We start from the raw sequence: 26,743 nt of genomic DNA on the forward strand, positions 1-26,743 counted from the left end.
ACCTATAAATGACTATGCATATATTTATACAAAATGTAGACTCAAAGGATGTTCAGTTCACACGTCCGTCATAGACAGTAGGCCCAACACTATCACCTAGGCCTCGGACCAGGGGCACACCTCGTATTCTCTAGAGGTTTTGAACGTTTTTGGAAGGTATTCCGGGGCTTCCTGTACAACACCTGTCTGGGACCTGTAGTGCCCAAGACACGGAGGCCAGGCCAGGCCAGGTCGCGCCGCTCCCTCAGGCCTCAGGAGCGAGGCGACAGCAAGAGCCCCTCGGACGGCCCCAAGCGGGGCTGAGTCACAGCCTCCCGCTGCCGGGGCCGCCGCCATGCTCGGCCATCGCACACCATTCCAGTCCGCGCCGTGCCATTCCGGGCCCTGCCATTCCGCGCCACTCCGCTCCGCGCAGTGCCGCCCGGAGGGAAGGCGGTGCAAGGGGCGGCGGTTCGGGCGGCCCAGCCGGGAGGCGGTGACATGGCGGCGGCGGATGTGCGTCCTGCGCCCCGCCCCGGCCCTGCCCCGCCGCCGGCCGCCCGGCCGCGTAGACGGGGCGGCACGGCCGCCTCTCCCCGCGCAGCCGCCGCTCTGTCGGCGGCCGCCATGGAGGATGTGGGCTCGGGCGTGAACGCGGACGCGGAGGTGCGGAAGCTTCAGGAGCTGGTGAAGAAGCTAGAGAAGCAGAATGAACAGCTTCGCAGCCGCCACGGCGCCCTGCCCGCCGCTCCCGCCAGCCCCAAGCGCCTGCCGAGCGTCGGGCCCTCCTCGCCGTCCCCCGCCGCCTCCCCGTCGCCCGACGGGCGCTGTCTCAGCCCCAGGGCGGCCGCCCGGCGTTCGCTCCCCGAGGAGCCCGGCGGTGGCGATGGGGGCAGCGGCGGCAATGGCCTCTTGGACGACGCGGCGGTGCTCAGGCCGGAGGAGCTGGAGCGGCTGGCCGGCTGCGACGAGGACGAGACCGGCTGGTGAGGAGGCGGCCGGGGTGGGGATGGGGCGGGGGCGAGTTGGTGAGGAGGCGGGCAGGGCCCCGCGCCCCCTTTTCCCCGCCGTGCCTGGGGGGAAGGGGCTTTTTCCAGGCGTGTGCCCGATGTCGGAGGGGGTCTCGGGGCTTTGTTTGCGGAGGCAGCCTCGCCCTCTGGGCTGGGTGAAGGGCTTAATGATCTCTGCGAGACGTACCGAAGCCTGCCGGGGAAGGGTGTTTGGCTTTCTGCACACGGCGGTGGAGCTCCCTGGAGGCCCGCGGCTCTGCGCTGCTGTTCGGCCGCGGTGGGAGCGTTCCTGCGGGGCACTCGGACACCGAGCGGGCTCCTGGGCTGCCGCAGGATCAGCTGTCAGGGTTTTCACGAGTACAAGAGGTGGGGAGGCGTTGACAAACTTGTGGGAAATTTCTAGGGTAGTTCAGAATTAGCCCACAGGTACTGTTAGACTTCAGACATGCATCAGGCATCTTTTATGCCTCGATTTCTTTCAGCTGTAAAGACAGCAAATGTAACACTTTTTCATCTTATAAACATGTTGCCCTTAGGTGTTCTAATTTATTGCTAATGATGTAGGATCACGGTTTCCCTTAGGTGGTTCCTCGTTATAAATGGACTGCCTACCCTGCTGCTCCAGCAGAAACAGCTGCAGGTGGCTGTTTGCCTTGTCATTATTGCACTTGGATGAGCTTCCACTGAGAATCAAGAAGACTTCTCTCTCCAAGCATCACGCTGTCTCCAGCTGTCGTTTTGAAGTTTCCTATGACGGTTATTGGGGGGCAGCCTCAGAGCTGCAGGAGAAGTAGTGGGGAGGAGCACCGTGTCAACACCATGTCAACAGAGAAATGCAAGGGAAGCATGTACAGGGACAAAAAGTGTCACACAAGCAAACTGTCTTGCAGCAGAACTGGTTGTAGGTCCATCTGCAGAAATCTCTGGAAGCAAACATGCAGATAAATTTACAAAACAAACAAAAATGTCTTCCAGAGTTAGAGATGCCTTTAAAATGCTGGAATGATTCCATGCATGAGCAATGTTTTAGTTGCTCAGGGAGGAGACTGTGTGCACTTTCTTGGAGAAGTCATTTGCCTGACATTGAGCCTGATCCACTGGAGAAGTATGAGAGCATAAGTTTATTCTCATCCAACACTAAATTAACACAAGGCATCATCTCCCAGAAGATGAGTCTGTGCAAGGCAGCTGCTCTTACTTCTTACTGTATGCCTTGTAATCTACAGGATTCTGTTTCTTACAAGAAATAGAATATAGTAAATATGCACAGCGGGTTTGGAGTGGGATGGCCAAATTTGTACATGTCATACATTCTAGTGACAATCGATCTTACCTGTTATATATTAATTCTAAATAATGAAGTCTCTTAAGAGAATGCCCCGACAGAGTGTATGGTGACAGTGGTGGCATAAGTGCTGTGTGTTTTTGTTGACGCAGTTCTGGGCACACACGGAGTTCACTGAGCACTGCCCTTGCTGGTGTCAGGTGTTTGGCTGCCAGTTCCTGTGGCACCGTCATGTTTCTGTGCAAGTTCTAGTGCTCATAAGACTGCAAAACTTAGAGGCAATCTTTTGTGCTTCTTCATTCCTTTACTAATATTTTGGCAACCATAATGCTGAAGTATTTTAGCAACTAATTTTCAATCTCAGGCATGGGACACTGACTAAGACACAAATGCATGAAACAAAAAAGAGCAATTGTAAAAATGTACTCATTGCTATACATATCACAAAATATAGATATGTAATTATTTTTTAAAAGTGTTTTCCTGCTGTAGTTTAATATGTAGTTAATGATATGCATAGTTTGGCTAGATTGGTGATTTTTTGTTCCAAAGTGCTTAATAAAAATGGAAATCAAGCTTTTGGAATTTCTAAATACCTCCTAATTCTATTGTTGAGACTCTAAATAGTCCAACGCTTTTTATTTTCCTGTGAAGGTAAGATGACTTTGTATTTATGCATTTGATTAATGGAGGTTATTGCTCTTAATGAAGTTTGAAATTTTCAGAGGGCTAAAGGAGTAATATATAAGAAACAAGGTTGTGAAGATAGTAGGAGGGGTTGATGTGAAATAGTGGATTTCCCTAAACTGCTTCATAAAGATCCTGCTCCTAAGGCCTTGGTTATGCAATGTCACTCAAAAAAAATTTTAATCCACTGAAAGGGTGAATGTACTTGATGAAATGTAAGTTTCGTATGAACTCTTTGAGATTCAAAAGGATCACTACTGCTTAACCAAAAATCCTGTTTAAAATATGGGATTATACACTGTAAAAATCAAATACCTGAGGTATTAGCAGCTGAGGAAACCTCTTGTGGGAACAAACTAAATTTAAATAATTGTTGGTTCATAAAGAATTGATTAATCTTGCCTGTTTTTCTTGTCTACATAGAGAAGTTAAGATTTGTCTTTACTTTTGATTTTGAAAGGACTTTGCTGTGAGCAATAATAGGTGGTAAAGGGTGCTGGTTATCACTGTTCTTTTCTTTTTTGTATAATACAGGCATTTTCATACCCCATTATGAAGTCACCTTCAGCCCTGTCATGGCAGAAGAAATAGTTTTCTTAACTGTTAAAATTACATTGTTTTACATTTAATGCTTCCATGAGATTAGTGTCTGTGAATTTAAGACAGAACACTTGATACTGTGATTGAAATTGATACTAGAATGTGATATGTTTCTTTAAATCTACATTTTTAGCTTTTAATTCTTTAATTGCATTTAGATAAGTATACAGAAGAGAAGTGTGAAGTATTAGTGAACTTTGGGACTGTTTATATTTTTGCTTGATTGTTTTTTTTCTCTGTGGTTAATTAAACCCAGATACACTTCAAGTTTTAAACGTTTTCCCATGAGAGAATCTTCAAATTATATGGTAAATTGTTGGAAATATTTCAGTGAATTTAGATTGAGTTTCTTGTCCATGTGCTTCTGAATGAATGCTGTTTAGTGGGCTGAAACTTTCTTCCTGATAAGGTCCTGAAGTTTGCACGTGGGCACATCTGTACTTGCACTCTGTACTGAGCTCTGCACAGACCCATGTAAGCTTTAGGCCTGCTGATTATTTCCTCCAGTTATCAGTGACTTTCATAATTTGCTCTATGGGTGTTCCTGTTTGACTGTTCTTGAACCAGATTTAACTTTTTTTCAAAGTTCAATCCGAACAGGTCTTTTCATACTAATCAGGTGAAAAGATATAAGGGCAGAAGGGGTGACCAGAGTGGAGAAATCTTTAGGGAAGTGGTATGCTCCTCCTTGCCTGACTTGCTGGGTAAGGTTGGGTGTGGATGTGCAGCACGTTGGAGACATTGGGGTAACAGTGTGCAGGGTGGCTTGCCATGCTGCTTTTAAAAAGAGTTTATTGGATCTTGAGTTTATTGCAGGATAAGTGTGCACACGTGGGTAATTACTGTGTTGTGGTAGTTACTGTGCTGTGAACCCAGTGTAATTTCTTTTGTGGCAACTTGTTGCACAATCACTCACCTAAGTTTTCTGAGAGGTTTTGTTTTAAATGTGAGCAAAATATGCAGTGCTTTTCTTCAAAATTTACTTGCAGCATGTGCATAAGAGTATAGAGCTTGCTGTGTATCTATTTTGTAGATGTAATTGCTCAGCAAACTTCAGAACAGTTGTGTCCTCTTTAAATGACAGTGCTATAAAAAATAGCCTAGCATCCATATTTTCCTGCCAGCATAAAGTCTCCTTGGTAGGGTTAAAATAGCTGACAACTGACTGACCTCATTTACAAACAAAAGGCAGTTATTGTGTATTTAAAATGAAATTATTGCTGTTTTTCTATACTAACTAAATAGCTAAAGCAATAGTTGCAGTGTTTTTTAAGAACTCTGGTTGTGTATCCTAACTAGTTAAAATGGAAGGCACATACTTGTGCTATTATACTCACTCTCATTCAGCAGCTATTTCTAATTTGCACCTGTTTATAATAGTGTAAGTTTTCATTCTACATCCGTTATCGTTAGTTGGCTCAGGGCCTGTTTGAGATACATGATTGTCATCTGTAATGGCTGTGTTCCATCTCATATTGCTAGATGTCCCTTGAGCACTAGCATTTTTTTGGAATCCTGGTTTGCCATAGTGAGCTAGTAAAGTATACCATGACTGTTTTAGGCTAGAGCTCCACCTGAATGAAATCCCATTGCTGAAGTTACATTGCAGCATTTCCTGTTCAACTGCTAAATTTCATTGTATTAATGTGGTTTAGGCTTCTTGGAAACGGGACAGATTCTGATCAGTTTCTGTTCCATGGTGTAAGTAAAAGAGGAAATTGTTGCTCTTCATTTTGTGGCAGATAAAAAATCAATTTGGTTTAAAGTTGTTGGGGTTTAATCAAATTCAGATAATATCTTCACAAACTAGGAAGATAATATGAAAACAAGTATGTAGGAAAAGGAAGGGTTATGGAAGTTGCCAGTTTTATAATGAAAAACAACTTGTAACATTAAATAATACTCACTTTGATTAGTGTCTCTGAGATACCAGTGTTTGTTGCGAAACAGATATTTGAGGACTTGAGGAAGAATCCTGAGGAAGAACTATTTCCATTTCTGACTTTCTTTGTGATAATTATAGCTTTTAAATATGCTTGATATTTAGATACAATGAGAGTTTTGATATGGGTTTCCTTTACTGTCCTAAATTTACTACATAATCATGTCTGGTTTAGGCATGATTCACATTTCTACTACTTGTAGGTGTTGGTAGAGCTCTCAAGCATAGTCATTAAACAGAATTTTATTTTGGAATGCCCTTAATAGGACACAGAACTTCGCAACCTTTTTCTCTTCAATGTAAATATCAACAATGCTATGTTTGAGCACATATGCTCAAACTATTTATGCTGAAAATTTCTTATGAAAAGCTTCTCAAATAGTGGACAGTTGTACAATTTGTGTGATAGTCCTAGGGAAGCTACATGATGGTGTTTTTGATGGCCCATTTCCCATTCTACAACATCCTTTTCCGAGACTAACGTGTTCTTTTGGAGGAGGAAATGAACAATGGCAGTAATTTCCAGCAACTAGCTGGGTAACAGCTAACTATCTAATTGTTAGGCACAGAAAGATAGTTGTGTTCCGAATTGTACTTTGCAACCTCTTGGATATTCTTAATTCTACTTAAAAATCACATCATGTAGCTGAGATGTGCCACTGTAATATGAAGGTTTAATGAGACTGTCAAAGCGTTTTTGGAGTATTCATATCCTTGAGTTTATAGTCATAGAGTGGAATTTGCTGTAATTTGTGCATCTCTCAGAACTAAAAGTATTCTGCAAAGTAGAGCTGAAAACTAATAATTACAGGCTAAGTAATGTGTATCTCAGTCAGCTACAGCTGTAGCATAGGAATTTTGTGGCGGGGGGAGAAGGAAAGGAAATCCTTAGGCCACATAAGTGCAGAGATGTCACTTAATTTTTGATTGATTTGGCTTTGAACCAGAGATTTTTTCAGCTCTTTACTGTCCATTCAAAATTCGTCTTAAATTTTAATGTGCTTAAGCCACTTTACATGAGGTTTCCTGAAACTTTTAAATTGTCTTAAAATACTTTAGATTGACACTATTGTATTCTAAATTATCTATTTCCAAGACTGTCCAGTATTATCATCTCCTAATTTATATATTTTCAGTAGCTTTTCACTGTGAAATTTCCTTCTTGTATTTTAGGGGCATTTCTTATTGATCTGAATCCTTGGATTTCAGCTTTTTCTCCTCATCATGTCTTCAGGTTTTTCGTCTTGCTTTTGCATGCATCATGTTTAGTGTGTTCCCATTTAATTTCCTTTATTGTACCTTCCAGTTTTTGCTTAAAGCTAGTGTAGCTAAAATAAATGAGCTCTAACTTCAAATTCCTTCCACTTGCAATCTTCTTTCTAATTCAGATTTGTGACTTCATGTTCATCTGCATGTTTTCCCTCACTCTTACCCTGAGCAGTGGAAGGATTTTGATACAAAAAGACACTTCCTTTTTTTTCCCAGTTAGAATCTCAGCTTCTTGTTTCATGCCTGTAGCAAGTAGCCTCTTGTATTTTAATGCACTGGGAGGTGTTCCTCGGGTGAGGTAATCTGTACACAGATATTCCACTCCTCCTGCAGTGGCGTGTCCTCTTTCTTAAAAGCGTTTTCTGACTCAGCTGTGTCCCAGTGCAACATGCTGCAGCTTGCCCCATTTGGCTGACATCATATATGCTTGTAGTCACAGCAGTCTTCCTGCAAAAGCTCTGCCCTTTTCTGTGCTCCATCTTCCTGGAACTAATCAGTAGAGCCCCTGGCTGCTTTCAGCCTCAGGTTGGTGCTGCTGTGGTGTGGTTAACTAGTAAGAACCAAAGGAAGCTAATATTAATGGCTGCAGCAGAGTCATAGTGTCTGGTCTTCTTAGTGTTGTTTCAAAGTAGATCAAAGCTCCTGAGCTCCTTTTAATACACCGTTTTCTTCTACTTTACCTTATGTCACTGAGTTGTTAAGTATTTTCTCTGTAGAGAGATTGGAGTATATGTTTCTAGTGTGTTAACATTTGTAGTGTGGGTGGCAACTCTAAGTTGTCAGCTTCCTCAATCGTTTTTAATTTCCTGTTTTGAGAGAGTTGATTTACCGTGGTTAAAGAGGTATGAAGTTATTCTGGTAATCTTCAGCACTTGAATCAGTGCTGTTGTATTGCTGTAGACATTGACAGGTACAAATGGGATCTATCTTGGAAGGTTCTTCAGCTAAGGAGGACCTGTATCTTTTGGGTCAAACAGTTTGACGAAGACCACTTAGCTGTGTGAAGTTAGTTGTACATGCTTCGTGTATCTGTTCTTTTTCTAATGTTGGGAAGAGAGGAAGGGGTAATAGAGGCATTACTCTGATTCTTAGCCTTGCCCTTGGTCCTTTTGGTTTTTGTAAAATCCAGGTTAGGCAAAGCAAGTAGAATTAAGTCAGTCTCAAAACTTGAGATTGACTGTTCTTGTCAGGTGAGATATTAAGATCACTGCTTTATAATGAGACTCCATAATTGCATAATGTACAAGAAACTGCCTTGAAAGAACTGTTTTGTCACTGCATCAGTGTACATGTGTGTGATGTGAGGTAGTGGAGTTGCATGAAATATGTATGTTCTCAAGTTCTGTCTTACCTTGAAATCTAAGTTGTGAAACAAAGGTTGATGAAGGAAAACAGTTGACTGGAAAGACGTGGGGGAATATGCAATATATATTTGATTAGAAAGGGAGGTGGAAAAGAGGGAGCTGTGTAAGCCTGGATTGCTTCAGTAAATAAACTACTTGTGAAACAAATGCAACGATTGGGAATTCCCGAAAAGAATGTGTTGAAGCTTAAAATACCAGGTAGAGTTTTGATTAGAACAATCTTGTATACTTGTTGAAGGTGCCCCTTCTGTGTGTTTCTTAAAGAGGACATGCACTTTAATTTCTTGCCTTTTATACTGGCTATCACTGTAAACACTCCGAATGTGCATGGAACTTCTCAAACACAGCAAGGCATGTCAGCTATCCAGAGAACTAGGAGTGAGTCTGGCCTGTACTGGGCAAAAGCTGGCCTTGTTGCCTTTGACATTTCTTTGTATTGTATAAACATACCTTAGGACAGAAAGGAGTACAGGCAAATACTAAAAAGACAGTAAATTCAGAGCGTTAGAGAGATAGTAAATGTTAAACTTTACTTTTAACAGTATGGAGATGTCATAGAAATTACAGAAAGTGGCATCTTTGTTTACACAACTGTGAAAATTGAATGACTCTTGTGCTTTTCAAGGCTCTTCAGGGCTATAAATACATGAAGGGCTTTTAGCTTTTCTTTTGGGCTGAGTGCCTGTGAAGATTGCAGGCATTTCTACAAAAGCAGTTATGACAGACAGCACAGTATTGGCCAAAGCATAAACCCCTTGAACTACAGTAAGTAGCAGTGACAATTTGGATTGTTACAAACAGCTTCATTTTTATTTTAAAACCTGGCAGCTAATAAATATTTTCTCGCCTGTATCTGCAAGCACAGCTTGATAATTTCAGTGTTAGAGGGAAGAGTGTTTTGGAGCTTGCTCTTAACAAAGATCAGTGTTTTGGGTGGTTTTAAAACGTGTTTCTTGGGAAGTTTTTGTAAGAAGTGAACTTAATGGTAGTAATTACAAAAAATCTCTGAAAGCTATTATAACACAAACAGAGTTCAAGTTCTAAAATTACAGAGGAGAGATGAGATAATCTTGTAGAGAGAAAGTTGTGGGAAATAACTTCTGTGTTGCTAATGTCATTGGCATAAAGAACAACCTTTACTATGTATTTTGTACAGAAGCATGTCTGATTAGACTGTCAGATGTTCCTAAGTGACGCTGTGGCATACAATCATACTCACTTGGAATATGAAGTCTGTCATTACTCTAGAGGAAACACTCATTTAGCTGTTTCTACACACATAATCTCTAGAGTTGTATGTCTTGCAGTTCACTGTTGTCTTTTGCTGAACCACATTTCCAAGTTTGGTTCTTGTTAGAAGTCCAAAGTAAGTCTTGAAGTTCCCTGTTTTGAGTGTGTGATTGGTTTTGACTTTTCCTTTAATCTGTCTGTTGAGGGAGGAGAAGTTTTCAGCTAAATTTTTAGAGTCTTTAAACTGGACTACTACTTTCTTAAGTCATGGAATGTTGATGTTAAAATAAATTAATAGAGATGCTGATAGACAAAATTAATGGAAATGCTGACAGACATGCTTCAGTACATCTGGCAGAACAATATGATCTCATTGTTTCTCTCTACTCTCCTGTGTGTATTATCTCTTCTTCCTTGTTTCTAAGGCTTGACTGTGTACGTCCTTAGGACAGAGATAGTCCCTTTGTTCTGTGTTCAAAGAGAACGAAAAGATCAGGTGCTAGGATAGAAATAATAAATAAAAATTGTTTATTGTTCAAGGCTACTGAAACAGTAGTTGTGTGTACTTTAGCACTGCTCCTTGGCTACTAAGATGCTTATTGCTTCCTTTGTATAGGGAAACAAGAGTTCTCTGTTGCTTAGTGTTTAATTTCTTTCAGGTGAATCTGAAAGATTGATCCTTGTTAGTAAGTTTATGTGACAGTGAAATTGTCCATATACATAATGTGTCTGAAGTCCTTGAGTGGCCATGTGTTGCCACTGTTATAGTCTATCCAAAATAGTTAATTTTAGGGTCAAATCTGTGCTTTCTTCATCTTTTGGGATTGTACTATAGTGTAGATAGAGTATAAAAACAGAAATAGCATACTTCGTGGTATTTTGTTGCATGTCTGATCTTAGGCTCATTTTGTCTGTCCTCTTAAATTATTTTTTTCCTCTCTTTTCCAGGTTATATACATCTCCAAAGAAGAAACTGAATCCACTGCAAAAAAGTGTCAGTCCATTGGTTTGGTGCAGACAGGTACTGGATTATCCAAGTCCTGATGTTGAATGTGCTAAAAAATCACTGATCCACAAGCTGGAACAAACAATGTCAGGTGAGTTTCTGCACACTAAAACCATGGGATTGTATGTGTTTATTCTGAAACAGCATCAAAATTAGCTAATGGTTGTGAGGTAAGACATCTGTCAGTTACTTGTTTCTAAAGCTTTCATTATGGTTTACAAAGTCATTAATTCTACTAATTTTCTGGATCATATTAAATGAAAGAAGGCATTAGATCATTAGTCATTATTTCAGAGTTTTATAAGATCTGCATAGTTTGGTCTGATGTTTTCAGGAAAATACAAGGTTTTTAACTGAAAAGTTTTCTCCTCTTTTTTTAAAATAGAAGCTTGTATTAGGGTATCCTAATTGTTAGGTGCTTGTTAATATGTTAGCATGGAACTTGGTTTTCTGCTAGATTATCTCTTTCATTTCATCTAAAGAAATGGAGGCCTAAGTTTTTTAATACTTTGGAGAGATGATGATTTCTTTTTCTCCCATCCCCAGTAGCTTAAGATCAGTCAGATTTTAGAAAAATCCAGAATTTATGTTTCTTCCTTAATATTAATTAGTTGGTTATATTCAAAACTGGAGAGTGTTTGACCCTGTGAGAATGAAAGTCTGCATTCTCTGTCCTTCTATTACCAGACTTTATGTCAAACCAGCAGCAAAATGCTGAAGGTCTGATAAGAATTCTCTGTCCATCTGGTTTCTTGCTTTATTTTGTTTCTTTGTTGGAGCCTTTTTTTTTAAATTATGCTGAGGCAACTTACTTTCTTGCTATTAATAGCTGTTCTCCTGTTCCATCTTTCTGTAGTCTGCTAGTGCTACATGTTAAACTGTTATCTTGAGGAATTAGCAGAATAGTTGGACTTAAGCTAAGAGTATGTGAATACAGAGTTTCAGGAGTGGTTCCAGCAGCCACCTCATTTCTGTGGTTATAGGTAAACTTTGTGCTGAGTTTATTTGACTGTAACTTCTTTCCTGTCCTTGTATTGTTTTCTGGAGCAATCTGTCTTTTTATTCTGGTTTGTACTGAAAGTGTTCTTAATAGAATTTGAATCCATTCTGTATTCTTATAAAAATCATGGGCATAGTGGTGAAAGTGCCTTCAGTATGCATCACCCTCAGTCTTTTCCTGTTTCTTGTGCTTTTTTATGCTATGTGGACAAATGTCTCTTAAAAATTTACCTGAACAGTTAACATGATATATGGCTAAATACAGGCAAAGACTGAGATTCTAAACAACAAAAAGCACTCACATCACAGGGATTATGAATAATGGTACAGGTTTGGGAATCTGACTACTACTGAGTATTTATGAATGGATAGCAGTTGATTGACATAATTCCGTTTATGGTTTAACTTCTTTCAGAACTTAGTAGAAGTCTCCTAGAAGTACCACAAATTCTGTTACCCGTGGGGTATCTTTAAAAATTCATAGCTGAAGCAGAATGGCAGGAAACTTCTCTTGAAATTGACACATTTGAAAGTTTTTTCATTCAAACGATGTGTTTAGGCCACTTCACCCCTTTTTTGTTTTCCCTGATCTGTGAATCTGCTCCTGGCAGTGATACTTGCAAGAATGCCACAATTAATCTATAGTATTAATTGGTGGAATTACTAATGGTAGAAAAGATGGGCGCATGCTGGTTGGAGCAGATCACATATAAAAATGAATTTTCAACAAAACAGAAAATTGTCTTTTAGATCAACCATTCTCCTTTACAGAATAAGGGTAGCAGGGAGCTCCACTGGAGAAGACAAGTAATATTTCTTGTAACTTTGTGTATATTTCCTATTCCAAACTTCAGGAGTATCGTGTAACTTGCATTTTGCATAGTACTTGTACCTCATGAACCCATCACTTAACCTGTTACCAGCTACTGCTTCAGTTCATAGATTCCATAGGTTCCAGTCTCCGTGGATAAGGTTTTTCACGCTTCTGTAACTTTCTTTCCTGAATCCTTGCTGATGCTTCTTTTGCATTGACTCTTTTTACATTCTTAGTTCCTGTTGTTACTTCTTTCTAATCTTAATATCTTTTTCCTCTTTTTCAGTCTCAAATGCACTCTTGTATTTCATATTTTCTTCTTCCATTGTACATTTAATTGCATTACAATAAAGGAGGAAGAAGAGCTTTCAGCTCCGTGCTACTGTTAACAGTTACTGATGTACAGTGCCTTGTCAGCAGTCAGTTTTACAGTTGTAGAGCAAGTCATGCTCAGTGTTGGAAGTTTGTTCAGACTAGAGGGAACTTTAGGTATATTCTGCACTCAAATTTTCCTGTTTTCTACAGCAAAAGAGAAATTCGTGACCATTTCAGCAAAATCATAATTAAAAGGAATTAGATGCTGCATACTGTTTCTGAATGTTATAAAAGAAAATTGACATTAAAATAAACTTGTTGATTATCAACGCTTCCTTCTGGTATTTTGAAAGCTAATGTGTAATCTTTTGTAAGCTAGTGTTTAATATTAGGATCATTTTAATGCTAAAATGATTATCTGTCTTGCCAATTTTGTCTGACACTCGTAATAAAGACCCTATCTCTATTTGTAAAATAACAATGTCTTCCTGAGTCACAGAAATCCATGTTGGAAAACTTTTAGGAATTCTGATCCAGAAAATGGGTTTGAATCCAGATTTTTTTTTTTCTGGGAAAATGTACTGTGCTGAAGAAGCTTCACTTTAGCTAGGATGAAAACTACTGTGTTCATCAGGTCTCACCGCACAAAACCTACTGTGTGTATCAAGTCTCACCATGTACCAGAGCAAACTTTTTACATGTAGCAAAATCATGCTAAGTTTCATCCAAAAAAATCTGTGTATGATCAAATACTTTGTATCATTATGGATGTATACAAAGAGCCTTTTTGAAGAATATGCAGTAGCAGAATTGTTTTCTATTTTGTGGTTAGTAGTTTAAAATACTTGTCTGCATAATAAATACAAAAGAAAGAACTGTTGTGCAGACTTACATTTTAAGGATTTTTAATGACATTTTCGGCAAGAGATGAAAAGTAAACTTTTTATTGGTGTGAGAACAAAGATTTGATTGGAATAGATGCTTTGGGGTTCCTTTGTGAATGCCAGAAGATGATATCAAAGGCCTCATCATAATCACCCAGAACAGAGTGACTTGTAATTATTGGTTTTGTTTACTGAGCTTTGTAATATAATGGAGGTTTTCCCTTCTGACACTCAAAATAAACTGAAGATACCTCATGAATACTTGCTAGAATTTAGTGAATTCACAATTTGCTGAAATTAACTCATATTGTTAAAGATTTGCAGTGAAAGCTGGAATATAAACCTTTCATCCTTCATGTATAACTGTCTTTTCACTCTACTAAAACACTGGTAATATTAACTGGTTTAGAAAGGATCTTTACACGAGATGCAATTTTAGGAATTTGCTGCAAAGTCAGCTTTAATTTCTGCTGCTTTTGCCTCTGCGCTGCATTCTGCCAGTGGGTACGTTGGATGATACACTTTTTGGGGAGCACCCTTAAGAACTGATTAAGTAATACAATCATTTAAAATACTCTTGATATTTTTTAACTTAAATCTATTTTAGTAGCTCAGATAATACTGCAGCCCCTTCAATGTTTGCACTGGACAACTGAGGATGTAGTGACCAAGAGCAAAGGGAAGAAGCTGAAGCTTTTCTGGGCTTTGCTGAAAGCATTTCATGCAATTGTAGTCTGTTTTGGCTTCTAATGTCAAAGCAACAATGATTTTTAGTAAAGAAATATGGGTTCAATTAGTTCTTTTTTTTTTTTTTTCCTGTCCACTGATACCAGTAGCCTAATTCTTACTGCACTCATTGAAGCCCCTTTCCACTAAGAAAAATGTCACACAATTTTTTTTAATAGCTTACTTTTAGCAGCTGGATTTATATAACATCAAGTTGGGATTTCTAGCTTTTTCATCTTAACATTTTGCAACCTAATTTGTTCTTATATACATTAATGCATAAAGATACTTCCAGCAGTGAAGGAACTGATTTGTAGCAAAAGTGTCTAAATATCTTTTGGATACCACTAGTTTCCCGTAGTTGAAATTCTATTTCCTATTATATTTAAAATGTAAACTTTTGAACAAAATAATGAAGTAACTAAACAAATAATACACCTGACAACCAGCAGAATTCCAGTATCACAGTGTTCACCACTGTTTAAAATTCATCTGAAAATACTTCAACATTAAAACATTTACATTAAATGGCAGAGGAACATACCCAGTTTGGCTGTTATATTGTGTATGAGGTTAAAGCCTATGGCCAAAAAATCCCAAGTCATTAGAACAGAAGGTTAATAGTAGGAAATAGTCAATTTTCTTTAGTCTGGTAGGTTCATGGTACCCACAATTCTCAACAGAAGCATTTGCCTTATTGGTTTTTCGTTTTAGCCTATGCTTAGGGAAATTTTGTAAGTGATACTGCTTAGTTGTGTGGTGCCAGTCCTGGGGTTACTGTAGAGTATTGTGTGATTCAGACACAGGTCTGAGAGTTCTGAGAACATCACTTCATGGTGTTCTCTGGTTGGTATGTAATTGTGTATACAGTGTATGTTAGTGTAACTGAGCTGCTACTGCCTTCCTGCTGCTTCCCAGCAGCTACACTGAACGTCTCAAAGACATCAGCTGTAGTGATCGTAGATCTGATTCCTAAAAGGAAAACATTTGTCATTATCTTGTGTTGCCCCCTTCTCCCACTCTTTTCACATTATGGTTATATCTTTGAGGTGAAGAAAGCAGTGGAAAAATTTCCGCTGACTGAAGTTTTCTACTTGAACTGTATAGTAATTAAATCACACTGGAGACATAATATAGTATTGTATTTGTTTTTCATTGATTCATTCAGTATAATTCATCACTTTTCCCCTCTTTCCTGCAGCTCTCAAGAGACAGAGTTTGTACAGCAGCCCTTTCAGTGCGGTCAGTTACGCGAGCTCCTACAGCCCAAATACTGGTAGCCCCTACAGCAGCGGCTTCAACTCTCCCTCCTCAACACCAGTGAAATCTGCTTTAGTGAAACAGCTCATACCTCCTGGCACCTCAGGTAAGTCACTTTTCCTTTCTTCCTCCTTTTCCTTTCACAAATGTGCTCAGATAGACAACATTTGCATCGAACTAGAGTAAGAAAGATTCCAGAACTTTTCAGTGTTTTGTCGGATGTGTGCATCATGCAGTGTTTAAGCTTTTTAGAAGGGCTTTTTTGCATACTTTCTGGCATGAGAAGCATGTAAAATGTTTTCTTTCGGTGTCCATGTCCCAAAAATCACGGATATATGTGGTTAGCAGTTAGACCAAAACACACAGTGTTCATTTTGTAGAGTTCCAAGTGGCTTCTGGAAGTGACCCTGTAATTGACAGGGATATCAATTCCGTGGTAACTGTTCAAAGGGTAGGAGTTGGTAGTTATGAAGTCTTTTCAACTATCCTGTTGTTTACTAACTGAAACATCTGGTATGCAATGTATCTATTAGTAACTCCAAGATGGAAACAATGTAATATAAGGAAAAAGCAAGCCTTCCAGTTAAGCACATGAGATTTTGTAGTCATCAGTGTACACAGTAACTTCTGGAAATGTTTTCTTCTTTTATTCTGCTCTGTAGACACTTTCTTTGCATGAGAAAAAATGATGCCTAGAATGTATCTCTATTCTGAAGTCAGACTATTGGCTTACTGTATGTAATTAATTTAAGTTAGCTTACAGGGAAAGTGAAAAAACATTGCATTGACAATCCAGCTGTCACTAGTTCACTGTGGACTTTTACAGAAGCCTGCATTGCATGAGACCCATTACTCAGTTTTTGGTTTAATCTCAGTGGCTCTGCTCTGCATTGTGTGCTACAATGGCATATCTGCCTGGGGGACAGAGATGTAACAGGAAATGGAGGTACCATCCAGAAGGCAGCAAACATGAAGTGTTTTTCCTTGTTACAGTTTCCATGTTACAGGTTATCAAAGGTGCATATGTGGAATAGGTAGTAATTTTCAGATAAAGTATATTTTAAGCATTCCAAACTGAATCAATATTTATTGGATCAGCAAATCCTTATTGTTAAGAAAGATCCAGTCAAACTTATGTCTTACAAGGCAGTATAGAGAGGTGAAAATGGAAGCTCAGATGGAACCAGGTCTGCAGTTGCTGTTTTTGTAGAACTGTGCAAACTTCATACCAGTTGGAATGTGCTATGATAGACCAAATTATTTGCCACTAATTTGTTTTTACACTAATGCAATGATTTTATGAACTTGCCCATTTTTAAAAGGTAATGGCTAAACTCTGCTTTTGTAAGTTACATTTTCAGCCTAGGTTTGCAGTGAAATAATCAAATGTTTCAAACGGTCTGTCAGATCAATGTCTCAGTACAATTTCTTCAGACTGGTGGTTTTTACTAGGAAAGGAAATGCAACTTGACTTTTTTAATAACAACAATTCCTCTTACTTTTTTTTTTCTTTCCATAGGTCATCTTAAAATTTCAGGAGATAGAAATCCTCCACTGAGTCCACAGTCTTCTCTGGACAGTGAATTAAGTGCATCAGAGATGGACGAAGACTCTATTGGGTCTAATTATAAGCTAAATGATGTTACAGATGTGCAAATTTTAGCACGAATGCAGGAAGAAAGTAAGTAGGGTTTTTTCCTGAAATCAAAGCAGAACTGTTGGGGTGTTTTTGGTTTTTTTAATTGAATAACTGCAGTAGCACTTGTTTAGTAAGCATGGAAAAGGGGTATAAATTCTACTATGCCTGTGGAATTGTAGTTTGCCCAAGAAAGCTGGTTAAGGACTTCAGGCTGCAGGCTAAGGAAAGGAAGTTGCTGTGCAGAAGTTTTCTTTGGGAACAATGGACAAAACAATGCTGGAGAGTATGAATTTGTAAGATACAGTATTTGCTAAAAGGATGATTGTTAGAATGGAGTATTGCCTACCACCATTCTTCTCAGGAGATTAATCTAGTCTTGTTCACATCAGTGCTTAAACCATAATTTAAATCACCAAAATGTATAGTCAATTGGCAAAGAATAGTTATGAAAAGTGCCTATATAGATGTTTTTCATTATAGCTTTAGTTGAGACTGTCTTTTTTTTCATTTGAATTTGCAGAAAGTGGTAATAATTTCTGTTTGTCTAACTAGGTGGTCTCCAGACTATTTTATTATATATCCTTATCAGTGAAAAAAACCTAAACCAAATGCCCAATGTATGTACTTTTTAATAAATTATATGCATGTATTACTCTAATGTATAACATCTACAAATATACACAAAATTATAGGTTTTTTTAACGTATGAGATAAAGGTAGGATAAATGCTGTTTTAAGAATACTAGTTGTTCAGAATTTTTATGCTGTATGCCTGTGGATTGGTTTGTGTATCCCTGGGGGTGTGGGCACCACACTTTAGAGACCACTGATCTAACACCTCCAGTTCCTCTAGGAGTAGCTTATTGTGTTGCTTTTTTGGTTAGGTTTACTAATACATTGCTAGAGACATTTCATTGTTACAGGATGTTACTTGATACCAAAATTATGATGTGGCCTGTGTTGCTAGTTCCAGCCTGGGTGAGGAGATGAACAAGTACATACACAGCACACCTATATTGATGATTGCTTTACTAGGAAAAGAAATGAACTCACCTACTTATTTCAAGTCACTATTAGCTGATAGATAACCTTTTGGTATTGACTGGAATTTGTTTAATGCCTCCAATAACAGGAGTTAAGGTGAGCCAAATTTGAGTTTGAGAACTGTGGAGATATCTGTGTGCACTGTCTCTAGTTTGAACCGTCTGTGGGCTGGACACAAGTAAACAATGCTCTTGTTGTTGCCAGGCCTGCGGCAAGAGTACGCAGCCTCAGCTTCTCGGCGTAGTTCTGGCTCCTCTTGCAATTCCACCCGGCGAGGCACGTTCAGTGACCAGGAGCTTGATGCACAGAGCTTAGAAGATGAGGAAGATGGCACACATCACACAGTGCACCCTGCTGTTAGCAGGTTCTCACCATCACCTCGCAGTTCTCCCTGGCCTTCACCAAAACAATCTCCAAGGAATTCACCTCGCTCCCGATCACCTGCTCGAAGCATAGAGTACAGCAGAGTGTCACCACAGCCTATGATTAGCCGTTTACAGCAACCTCGTCTTTCACTTCAAGGCCATCCTACAGACTTGCAAACTAGTAATGTCAAAAGTGAAGGTAAAAACCTTTGAAATTCATCACACAAGTAGTTGTGTAGTTTCTGTAAAGGAGTTTCATCAGTGTGCAGTTCTAAAACTTCGTGCCTGTGTAACATCGTGGTTTAATATCTGAATTGCTGAAGAAAACGCAGAGCAAGCAAAGCTTAAGTTCTGCTGGGGCACCCTTACGGTCAGATGAGTTGACAGGCGTATATTTATTTTAGATGTTATCCAGTCAATGAGTATAATTGAGTTTCATATAGCAAGGTCTATATTTGGTAGGCAAATGCACTAAAATAAAGCAGGAAAAGTCATTTACTAGTAGAGTTAGGCGTTGCAAATAAGAGAACAAAATGTAGATGAAAGTAATTGTGGTCAGATAAGAGTAACATGGTGATTTATGCATGCCTGTTGCCTGTGAGGCAGCTTTCTTCTGGTTGCACAGGACTCTAAAGCTTTTCAATCATGAACAGTCTTAAAAACATTAGTACTTAATTAATGCATTTGTTGGATATTTTAGATATCTCAAAGTTGTGAAAACTGCTGAATAATAAATAAAGTTTGCAGTAAATTCAATGCAAACAATTGTACTATAGTGGCATTGAACAAAATAATATAATCCTGATAAAATTTTTCTTCTTGAATGTCCTTCTTCCTGGTAGCAGTCCGGCAGAAACGCCTTTTACTGGGATGAAATTTTGCAAGCATATTTCCATTTCAACAATTGTAGTTTTTATCCAGCAAGTAAGATTTTAAATTTAGAAAGAATATATATTAGATATTAAGAATTCCCCTTACTAGTAATAGTGGTTTGAGGAAATTTTAGGTGTCTCGGAAAATGTGCAGCACAAAAGCTAATCAATTATATTGTGAATTAATCAGGAATTCCTTTCCCATTCATTTCTTAAATGAAAATCTTAATCCATGCTAGATGAGCTGCAATAAAAATATCCTATGAGAGGAATGGTACCAAAAGCTAGTATCCCACATACCAGAGGGATCAAAATAGAGTGTGTGATCATGTGTTTCTGAAACACTTCCAAGGAGTTATCTTGCAGTAGGTTTTCTGCAGTTGAATGTTGCTTGGATGTTCAGAGTTATACAGCAGTAGCCAAAAAAGTTGTTCAGGTTTTCCCTTTTAATTTTATTTGCCTAGAATGGTTGGAGGGAAATTTGGTTGACAGGGTTCAACAATGTACCAAGTGCAGTGTAAAGCAATGGAAACTGCTAAGTGAAGAAAGTACACTTATTGGAATATTCAGCCAGTGAAGACTTAGTTTTGTTTTCACCTTCAGTCCTTGTGCATGGTTAACTTATTTCTTCCCTACATCCCTCTGCAGAATCAGGTTGGCCACTCATCCTGTCAAGGCCGCTTCAGTCTTCCATCCAAAGTATGTCATCAACCCAGCTCTGCATGGGTTGGAGATGCACAGAATGTCATTAGACTTGAGAAGTATTTAATGGCATCTTTTCATATTCTGTGAACAGTGGTACAAATGTTAGAAGGCCTCTGAAATATCAGCATTAGTTGAGTAGATAAGTCAAGTCATATGTGAAAGATGAAGCATAACTGGATACTTCAATAATTTTGATTTCTATGTATGAAGAGGTCCTTTCCAAGTAGATAGCTGTTATTTGTTGTATAATGACTGATATGGGACAAGGCAGTCTCAAAAATTTACTCAAACATCTGTATTGTTTTTACTCTTCAGGCAAGCATTTTGTTACAAATAACTTTCTAGGTAAATAATTTGAAAAATGTGCAAAACTGCAAATTAGGTTTGTCTGCTTTTATAATAGTAGAATAAAACCCAGAGAATCACAATCCAGATATGTTTCAATTTCAAAGCACAATATGCTTGACTTTTTTCACCATAGGTGAAAAATGTATATTCTTCCTTTTTTAGATACATAAATATTTTGTATGTGATAGATTTGAGAAGAAGTAATGTAACAAAATACACTTCTAAATTGTATTGTAGTTTTATGTGGCTGACATTTTGTGTCACGTTTGGGGTTCAACTACGGGTTTGCAACCTGACCTTTGTCCAGCATCAGACTACACATTGTGGTGTCTTTGTATTATTTCATACAGAAAAACTAAGGCGTAGTCTTCCAAACTTGTCCAGGACATCTAACATCCAAGCTGAGTCTGTGAAAAACAGCAGAAGTGACTCAAACTTCCAAGTGCCAAATGGAGGAATACCTCGCATTCAACCTCAAGCCTCAGCCAGTAAGTACCTTTAGTGCTACTTCGGTGTAAATTTCAGAATTAAGTGATGGTATTCGACTGTCTCCCACTCTCAGGGCAAAGCAAAACATTGCATGCTACACTGGAGGTGCTAATCTTGATTTTTAATCAGATTTTTGTGGATCTGTTTTTATGGAACACAAAATACTCAAAAAAGTTCGATTTCTTATTAAGATGTCATTCATAGTTTCCTAAAAGTATATGTAAAAGTAATGTAAATAATGTAAATACAGTATATGGGCATGTCAGAAACTGTTTTCTTTCTAGGCTCTGAAAAAGCACCTAGATGATGTGTATTCCTTTTTTTAACTAATGAAACATGACCTGAAAGTGTTCATTTCAGTTTAACAATCTAAGTTAACCTTTGTCTGCAGTTTCTTTCCTTTTTTTTTTTTTTTTTTTTTTTGGCACATGGATTTTATATCCAGTTGCCCATTTTATTTACTTTAAGTGTCAGTTACTTCCTAAAAAGGGTTTGGATGAACCTGTGTCTCATAAAATATATTAGCCCATTGCTGGACTCCTGCTTTCCTAGTTTCTCCAAAAGTTAAGTGCTGATATGAGAATGCTGCTATTTTCACAAATCTCTTGAAAATGGTGACCTTAAAGAAGCCAAAGCAAATGAAAATTAAATATTCAGTGGTTCTTTATATGTCAATATTGCCAGTTCCTGTTGTTTAAATGTTTCCTGACCATTTCTTTTAAAACAAATTTCTGAATTTAATAATCGTATGTGACATTTTCCAGGGAAGAACACATGAATATTTTTATGTGTAGAGCTTTGAACTGTAAAAATTCTGTGATAAAGGTTCATCAGTAATCTAAATATTTGACAGGAAATGTAAAAGTAATGTTTGTGAATTTAACTAGGGGTATTTTATTTGTAGAACAGTGAAGACATAGTGGCATACCTAATTGGTTATCTTAAAACTTTCAAAACAATGTGTTAAAGCAGCCAAGTACAGTTAAATACAAAATAAGGAACAGACCATGCCAAAAAGACTCCAGGATTTGTCTTTGTACCGACTCAGAGAAGATGTAAGGATTGTGTGGACAGTCAGTCCCAGGTGTGTGATACTGTAGTAGATAGAAGTTAGTGTGACTTTTTGTTCACATAAGTTACTCCAGCATCCTTTCACCTTGGCCCTCTTCTTCCACCTTTTGCAGACACTCAGAAGGTGGGATTTCCAGCTGAAAGGACCTTTGTGTACCTCAAATGCACCTTTGTTACCTGTTAGGCAGGCTTATCAAAGTATAAAGCACTCAGAGCACTTGGACAGCTGGTCTACAGCTGTGCTGTTTTGGTCATAGGAAGAATTACCAAAATGAGCTGAAAGAAAATGAACAAAAAATATTTTTACTAAAAATCTCTACAGATTTTATTTGGTGCTTTAGAACTGAGTGAACTGGGAAGGGAAGAGCATAGAGAGCAACTTAGCTAGAAGGCTATTTCCAGAATTAAAAGTATATTCATGGTTAAACTTTCTGGAAAGATCAGACAAGAGAAGTCACAGTATTCATTATTTAGTCAATTACTTCATTGCAGGAGCCAAAGTGGTGTGATTGTGTTTATATTTATTTTTTTCAACTTGTGGATGCATTAAGAATTATTAGGTAAATTTGCTTTTTTTTCATAGACTATATCCCCAAATGTGAACCACTCTAGACCAACTTACATTTAAATGTAAGTTAAATATCATTAATAAAGGCCAGATTTCTAGCTTTTACAGTTTCCCTGCTCTTACAGATGTTTGTCAGAGTCTTGCTATTGACAATCGTAAAACGGTTTGTGTGTGAAGTCAATGAGTAAGTATCTTTGCTTAGTCTGAATTAAAAAATTTTCTGCAAAACTGTACATTGTATAAAGATTTCCAGAATTGTGTCCTTTTTATTGTATACTTTTTGTTTTATTGGTTTTATATTTTGTCACTTTGCACAAAGCACTGTTAAATTGCAGCAAATTTTTGTTTTCCCTTGGCAATGATTTCTGGGTCTTGGGATTTGAAGCTTCCTCATACACCTGCTAGTTTTGCATGAGCTTACCTTTGCAAGGACGCTGGCTTGCCACCTGAGGTCACTACTTTGCTCCTTGTCAAAGATTTGCGGTTCATAATTTACTTGCACATTTGCTGTGGCTGCAATACTGAACTTGCTATGGTCGCTGGCATTCAAAAATGAGCTAGGAATCCAGTAAGTTTCTGAAATGACAATTCCTCTTACAGTTTTATAGGCAAATTATATTTGCTTGCTTAGAGAAGAGAGAGAAGACAGGTATGATCTGTTTAGAGGTACAACTGTAAACATGAAAACATTGGCCTTTTAACTTTTAGCTGCAATGTGGTGAAAAATCCAATTTTTTTTTTAAAAGAGTCTGAATTAAATAGCAGTTGTAACAATTTGAATCTTCATTTACATCTGATTCTCCATGCCATTCTGTAGAAAGTAATTTTTTTTTAATATGAAAGCTAATAAGTATTTCACTTAAAACACTGGAATAGATGGTCATATGTGTGTTCCCCAAGGAATAGGTATTGTCTGAAGCGTTAGTGATGGGAAATCTCTGTATTTGGGTCCTGTACCACACAGATTGTACAAAGCTCTAGAAGTTGTAGGGTGGCATCCATGTAGGGGCTACCTGCTTTTGGATTCTGTGTGATGCTTTTGTACTTGGTAGCACTATGAGCACATGGATGCTTTTAACAAGAGCTAAATACAAAACTTCCTCGAAGAGCTTTAGGTTCTTCAAATATCAATAATGTGACTGGTCTGCTTGCCAAGATCCATCTGCTTGGCATGTTCACAGTAAAAGGAGGAAGAGTAAGTTTTGGAGAAACCAAGTAGTCCAAGTAGTTCAGTTAATCAGAAGTAAATGTAACTACATGTGGTCAACACACAGCAGTTGTGACAGGGAATGTCACAGCACACAGAGCACTTCAACAGTAGCGAGTGGTGTGGCTAAACATGCACTGGGCCTTTATCTCAAACTGCATGTTTGCTCAGCATTGCTCAAATTGTACTGCCTAAGCCCTTTTCAGTGTTTCAGTGCACAGAAATGTTTTGCTGTTGTCTATTTCCTGGAGTCTCCATTGAGAAGGAAGGAATTTGATACATGCATATTTAAAATCCTTTCCATATCATCCCACATCTGACTTGCAAGAAGTGTGAATAATGATGGGAAAAGAAAGTGCCATGTGCAGTAGCACATTGAAATCTGAGTGGATTAGGACAAAACAAATTTATAATATGAAGGAAGAAGCTTTTCTTCATTTTGTGTGATATAACAAAAAACAGTGATTCAGTAAAAAATAATAAAGTGGAATACTTGAGGACTGAAGCAGTCTGGCCAGTGGTCTGCCTCAGTACATTCCTAAGAATTGTGCTCATATTTAGGGACCTTACTGTGCTTAATTGGCTGGTCATATGTGTGCTTTAAAAAAAGCTTCTAGGAAGACCATGTGCCAGTTGAGTAAGAATTACATATTGCCACAGGCTATTTTGCATTAGATTCTAGTTGGCAGAAGGAATAAGGTTTTTTATTAGTCGTAGGCACAGGCAGAATTTTACTGTGTTTATGAACAATCTAATTCCTTTTTGCTGTTTGCTTAACATGACAGTTTTAGTTAGTTATTAAGACTAAACTGAATAGACTGCTTAGTCATAATTTCAGCATGATGTTAAAACACATAATGAATTTTTTATAGTTCATAAAATATGGGTATTTTGCAGTGACTGAAGCACAGGAAAGGTGATAGCATATAATGATTATTATCAAACAAAAGGACTAACTAATATTAGGATTCAAATTGTTCCCCCTCACACCTTTCTTATAGCGATATTCAGTAATTGGTGATGGGATTGTTCCTTACTCAGGGTCAGGATCTTTTTGCACAGCTGTTCCCCCATCTTTCTTCCTTCTCACTATGGAAATAAGCTTGCTAGTGCAATCAGTTTTATGCTGGTATAAAACTTCATACATGGAGATAAGCAGAGATGTTTTTTCATGCATTATCATTTTATGAAGTCTCTGTGTAGTCAAAGCCTTATTTCATTGACTACTTTCCTCCTTCCCCCCCTTAAATGTGCTGCAATGGAAATAGGCTGAGTCAACGCATTCCTTCTGGCAATAAGTAATTCTCTCCATGCCAAGATTCTGCTGCTCTCGGAGCATTGGCTTCTCTCTTGGTAACTGGTAGGTAGTGAGGTCATTTCAAGGCAATACCAGACCTTGAATATTACTAGACAAGAGGCAGGACAAGGGAGCAAAGGAGCAATAAAAGACAATTTCCATCATGCTGTGTACATGCTGGCAGCTGATAAATCTTAGTGTTAAGTCTTCATTTTAAGCTTAAGTCCTCTTGCATAGCTTTTAAAGAGGGGAGAAAAAAGACATCTGTCAAGAAGGCTTAAGTCTCCATAACTGAAGAATACAATTTGTTTATAGGATGATTATATTAGACAAATTATGCTTTTGTATAGTGTTAGAATATTTTTGAAAACACTTTTAAAATGAAAAATTTGGTTTTGCTAGGTCAAATGCAACAGTTTAATTTTCATCTTTGTATCTAATCTTGCTCTCATATTGCTGCAGCATGTTTGCTAGGTGGCTTGTTCTCCTTTTGGTGTTTTAATTTTTGTTTTGCATTTCTGGGCTTTTTGCCCTGCAAGAAGCTTTACTCTTACCAAATCTGCTCATTTTGCACTGCAAAATTTCTGACACACTCCTCTGCAACTCTTTGCCATTAAGAGCAAGCACCATTCACAAAACGCCATCACTTCCAGAGTCATAACAGCTTTTTGAGTGTTTTACTCACACTGTTCCTTGATGCTTCACAAGTGGATACAATTCTGAAATTCCCAGTAAATTTAGTTTTCTTATCTTCTTAGACAAATATAACACTTCTTGTCTTTCAACAGCTCTGCAAAGGCAGAAAAATTTGCCTCGTGCTGCCTTCAAAACCAAACAGTTTCTTCAAACTCCATCTACAAAAGGAGGTAATTAACTTATAACCTCTTACCAAGCTCCAGCAAATCTCAGCCTGGTTCGCCTGCATTAAATCTCACATGTTCTAGGTTAATAAACTTGCTCCTGCAATTACTGTAGAGATTAACTAAGTGGTCCCTGCTGTGTGAAAGTTAACTTCTTGGTCTAAATATTAAAAATAAACTCTGTTATATAGGAGATTGAATTTTGAGATAAAAATCCAAGGAACGGTCACTTTCTAACATTAATTAGGAAATATGGATTAGAAAAGTAGACTCCTAAATGCATATTGCTAGGGCTATATTTGTGTTGGAATTTTTTAAATTGCAAGATACATCTTTTAAAACAAAGGTTGTAAAAATACTCATGCAATCCTTTGTGGTGGAATAAAAGCTAACAAATTTGTCATTGAAAAGATTAATGTAGACTGTCAACTTACTTTGCATGTACTTGTGCTTTCTCTTTTCCTCACAAAATCAGAAGGTTAATCCCAACATAGATGAATTAAGATTTTTGACTCAAGGGATTAGAGACTCTTGTATATAATATTCCAGTTTGCTAATGGCTGAACTTGACTTTTTTTTAATAAAATGAAATATTAAGTCTCTAATCTAATTGGACGGTTCTATCTGATTTTTAATCAGCTCTGGCAGCCTTGTATGTGCCACTGCCTCAGTTTCACAGTTCAGGTAAACAATGATTCTGGTTTTAAGCATAGTTGATCTGTTGTCTACTACAATCAAGAAGATCTCATTTTAAAGATCATCTTACACTTAAGACTAATTCATAAGCTTGTAAATGCTAGAATCCTTTAAGCATTATGAGAGTCATTGGTGCAGACATGAGGGGCTGACAGAATGTATGTGTTTCTCATGGGGGTTTAACAATGCCAACTCCTTAGAGTCAACTTCAT

At 38.2% G+C, this 26,743-nt stretch overlaps 1 protein-coding gene across 7 annotated transcripts in view; it reads left to right on the top strand.

Moving 5' to 3' along the window:
• Window positions 1-555: 555 nt before the first annotated feature.
• SLAIN2 (SLAIN family member 2) overlaps window positions 556-26,743 on the top strand; it is a 34,304-nt gene continuing 8,116 nt past the window's right edge. For 2 of the 7 annotated variants that reach the window (XR_015803086.1, XM_088163335.1), the window contains exons 1-8: window positions 556-965; window positions 10,315-10,463; window positions 15,312-15,476; window positions 16,890-17,051; window positions 18,258-18,617; window positions 20,694-20,831; window positions 22,580-22,655; window positions 25,764-25,841. Coding sequence is in view for 5 of the 7 variants with exons in the window: in XM_088163335.1 (XP_088019461.1) it covers window positions 607-965; window positions 10,315-10,463; window positions 15,312-15,476; window positions 16,890-17,051; window positions 18,258-18,617; window positions 20,694-20,831; window positions 22,580-22,655; window positions 25,764-25,841 (1,487 nt within the window). In the remaining 2 variants the exon portion in view is untranslated. The remainder of the gene's footprint in view (window positions 966-10,314; window positions 10,464-15,311; window positions 15,477-16,889; window positions 17,052-18,257; window positions 18,618-20,693; window positions 20,832-22,579; window positions 22,656-25,763; window positions 25,842-26,743) is intronic. The other 5 variants (XR_015803087.1, XM_088163333.1, XM_014887961.2 and 2 more) reach the window with 5 other exon arrangements.

This window comes from Sturnus vulgaris, chromosome 4 (assembly GCF_052056855.1).
Source record: "Sturnus vulgaris isolate bStuVul1 chromosome 4, bStuVul1.hap1, whole genome shotgun sequence".
Classification (NCBI taxonomy): Eukaryota; Metazoa; Chordata; class Aves; order Passeriformes; family Sturnidae; genus Sturnus; species Sturnus vulgaris.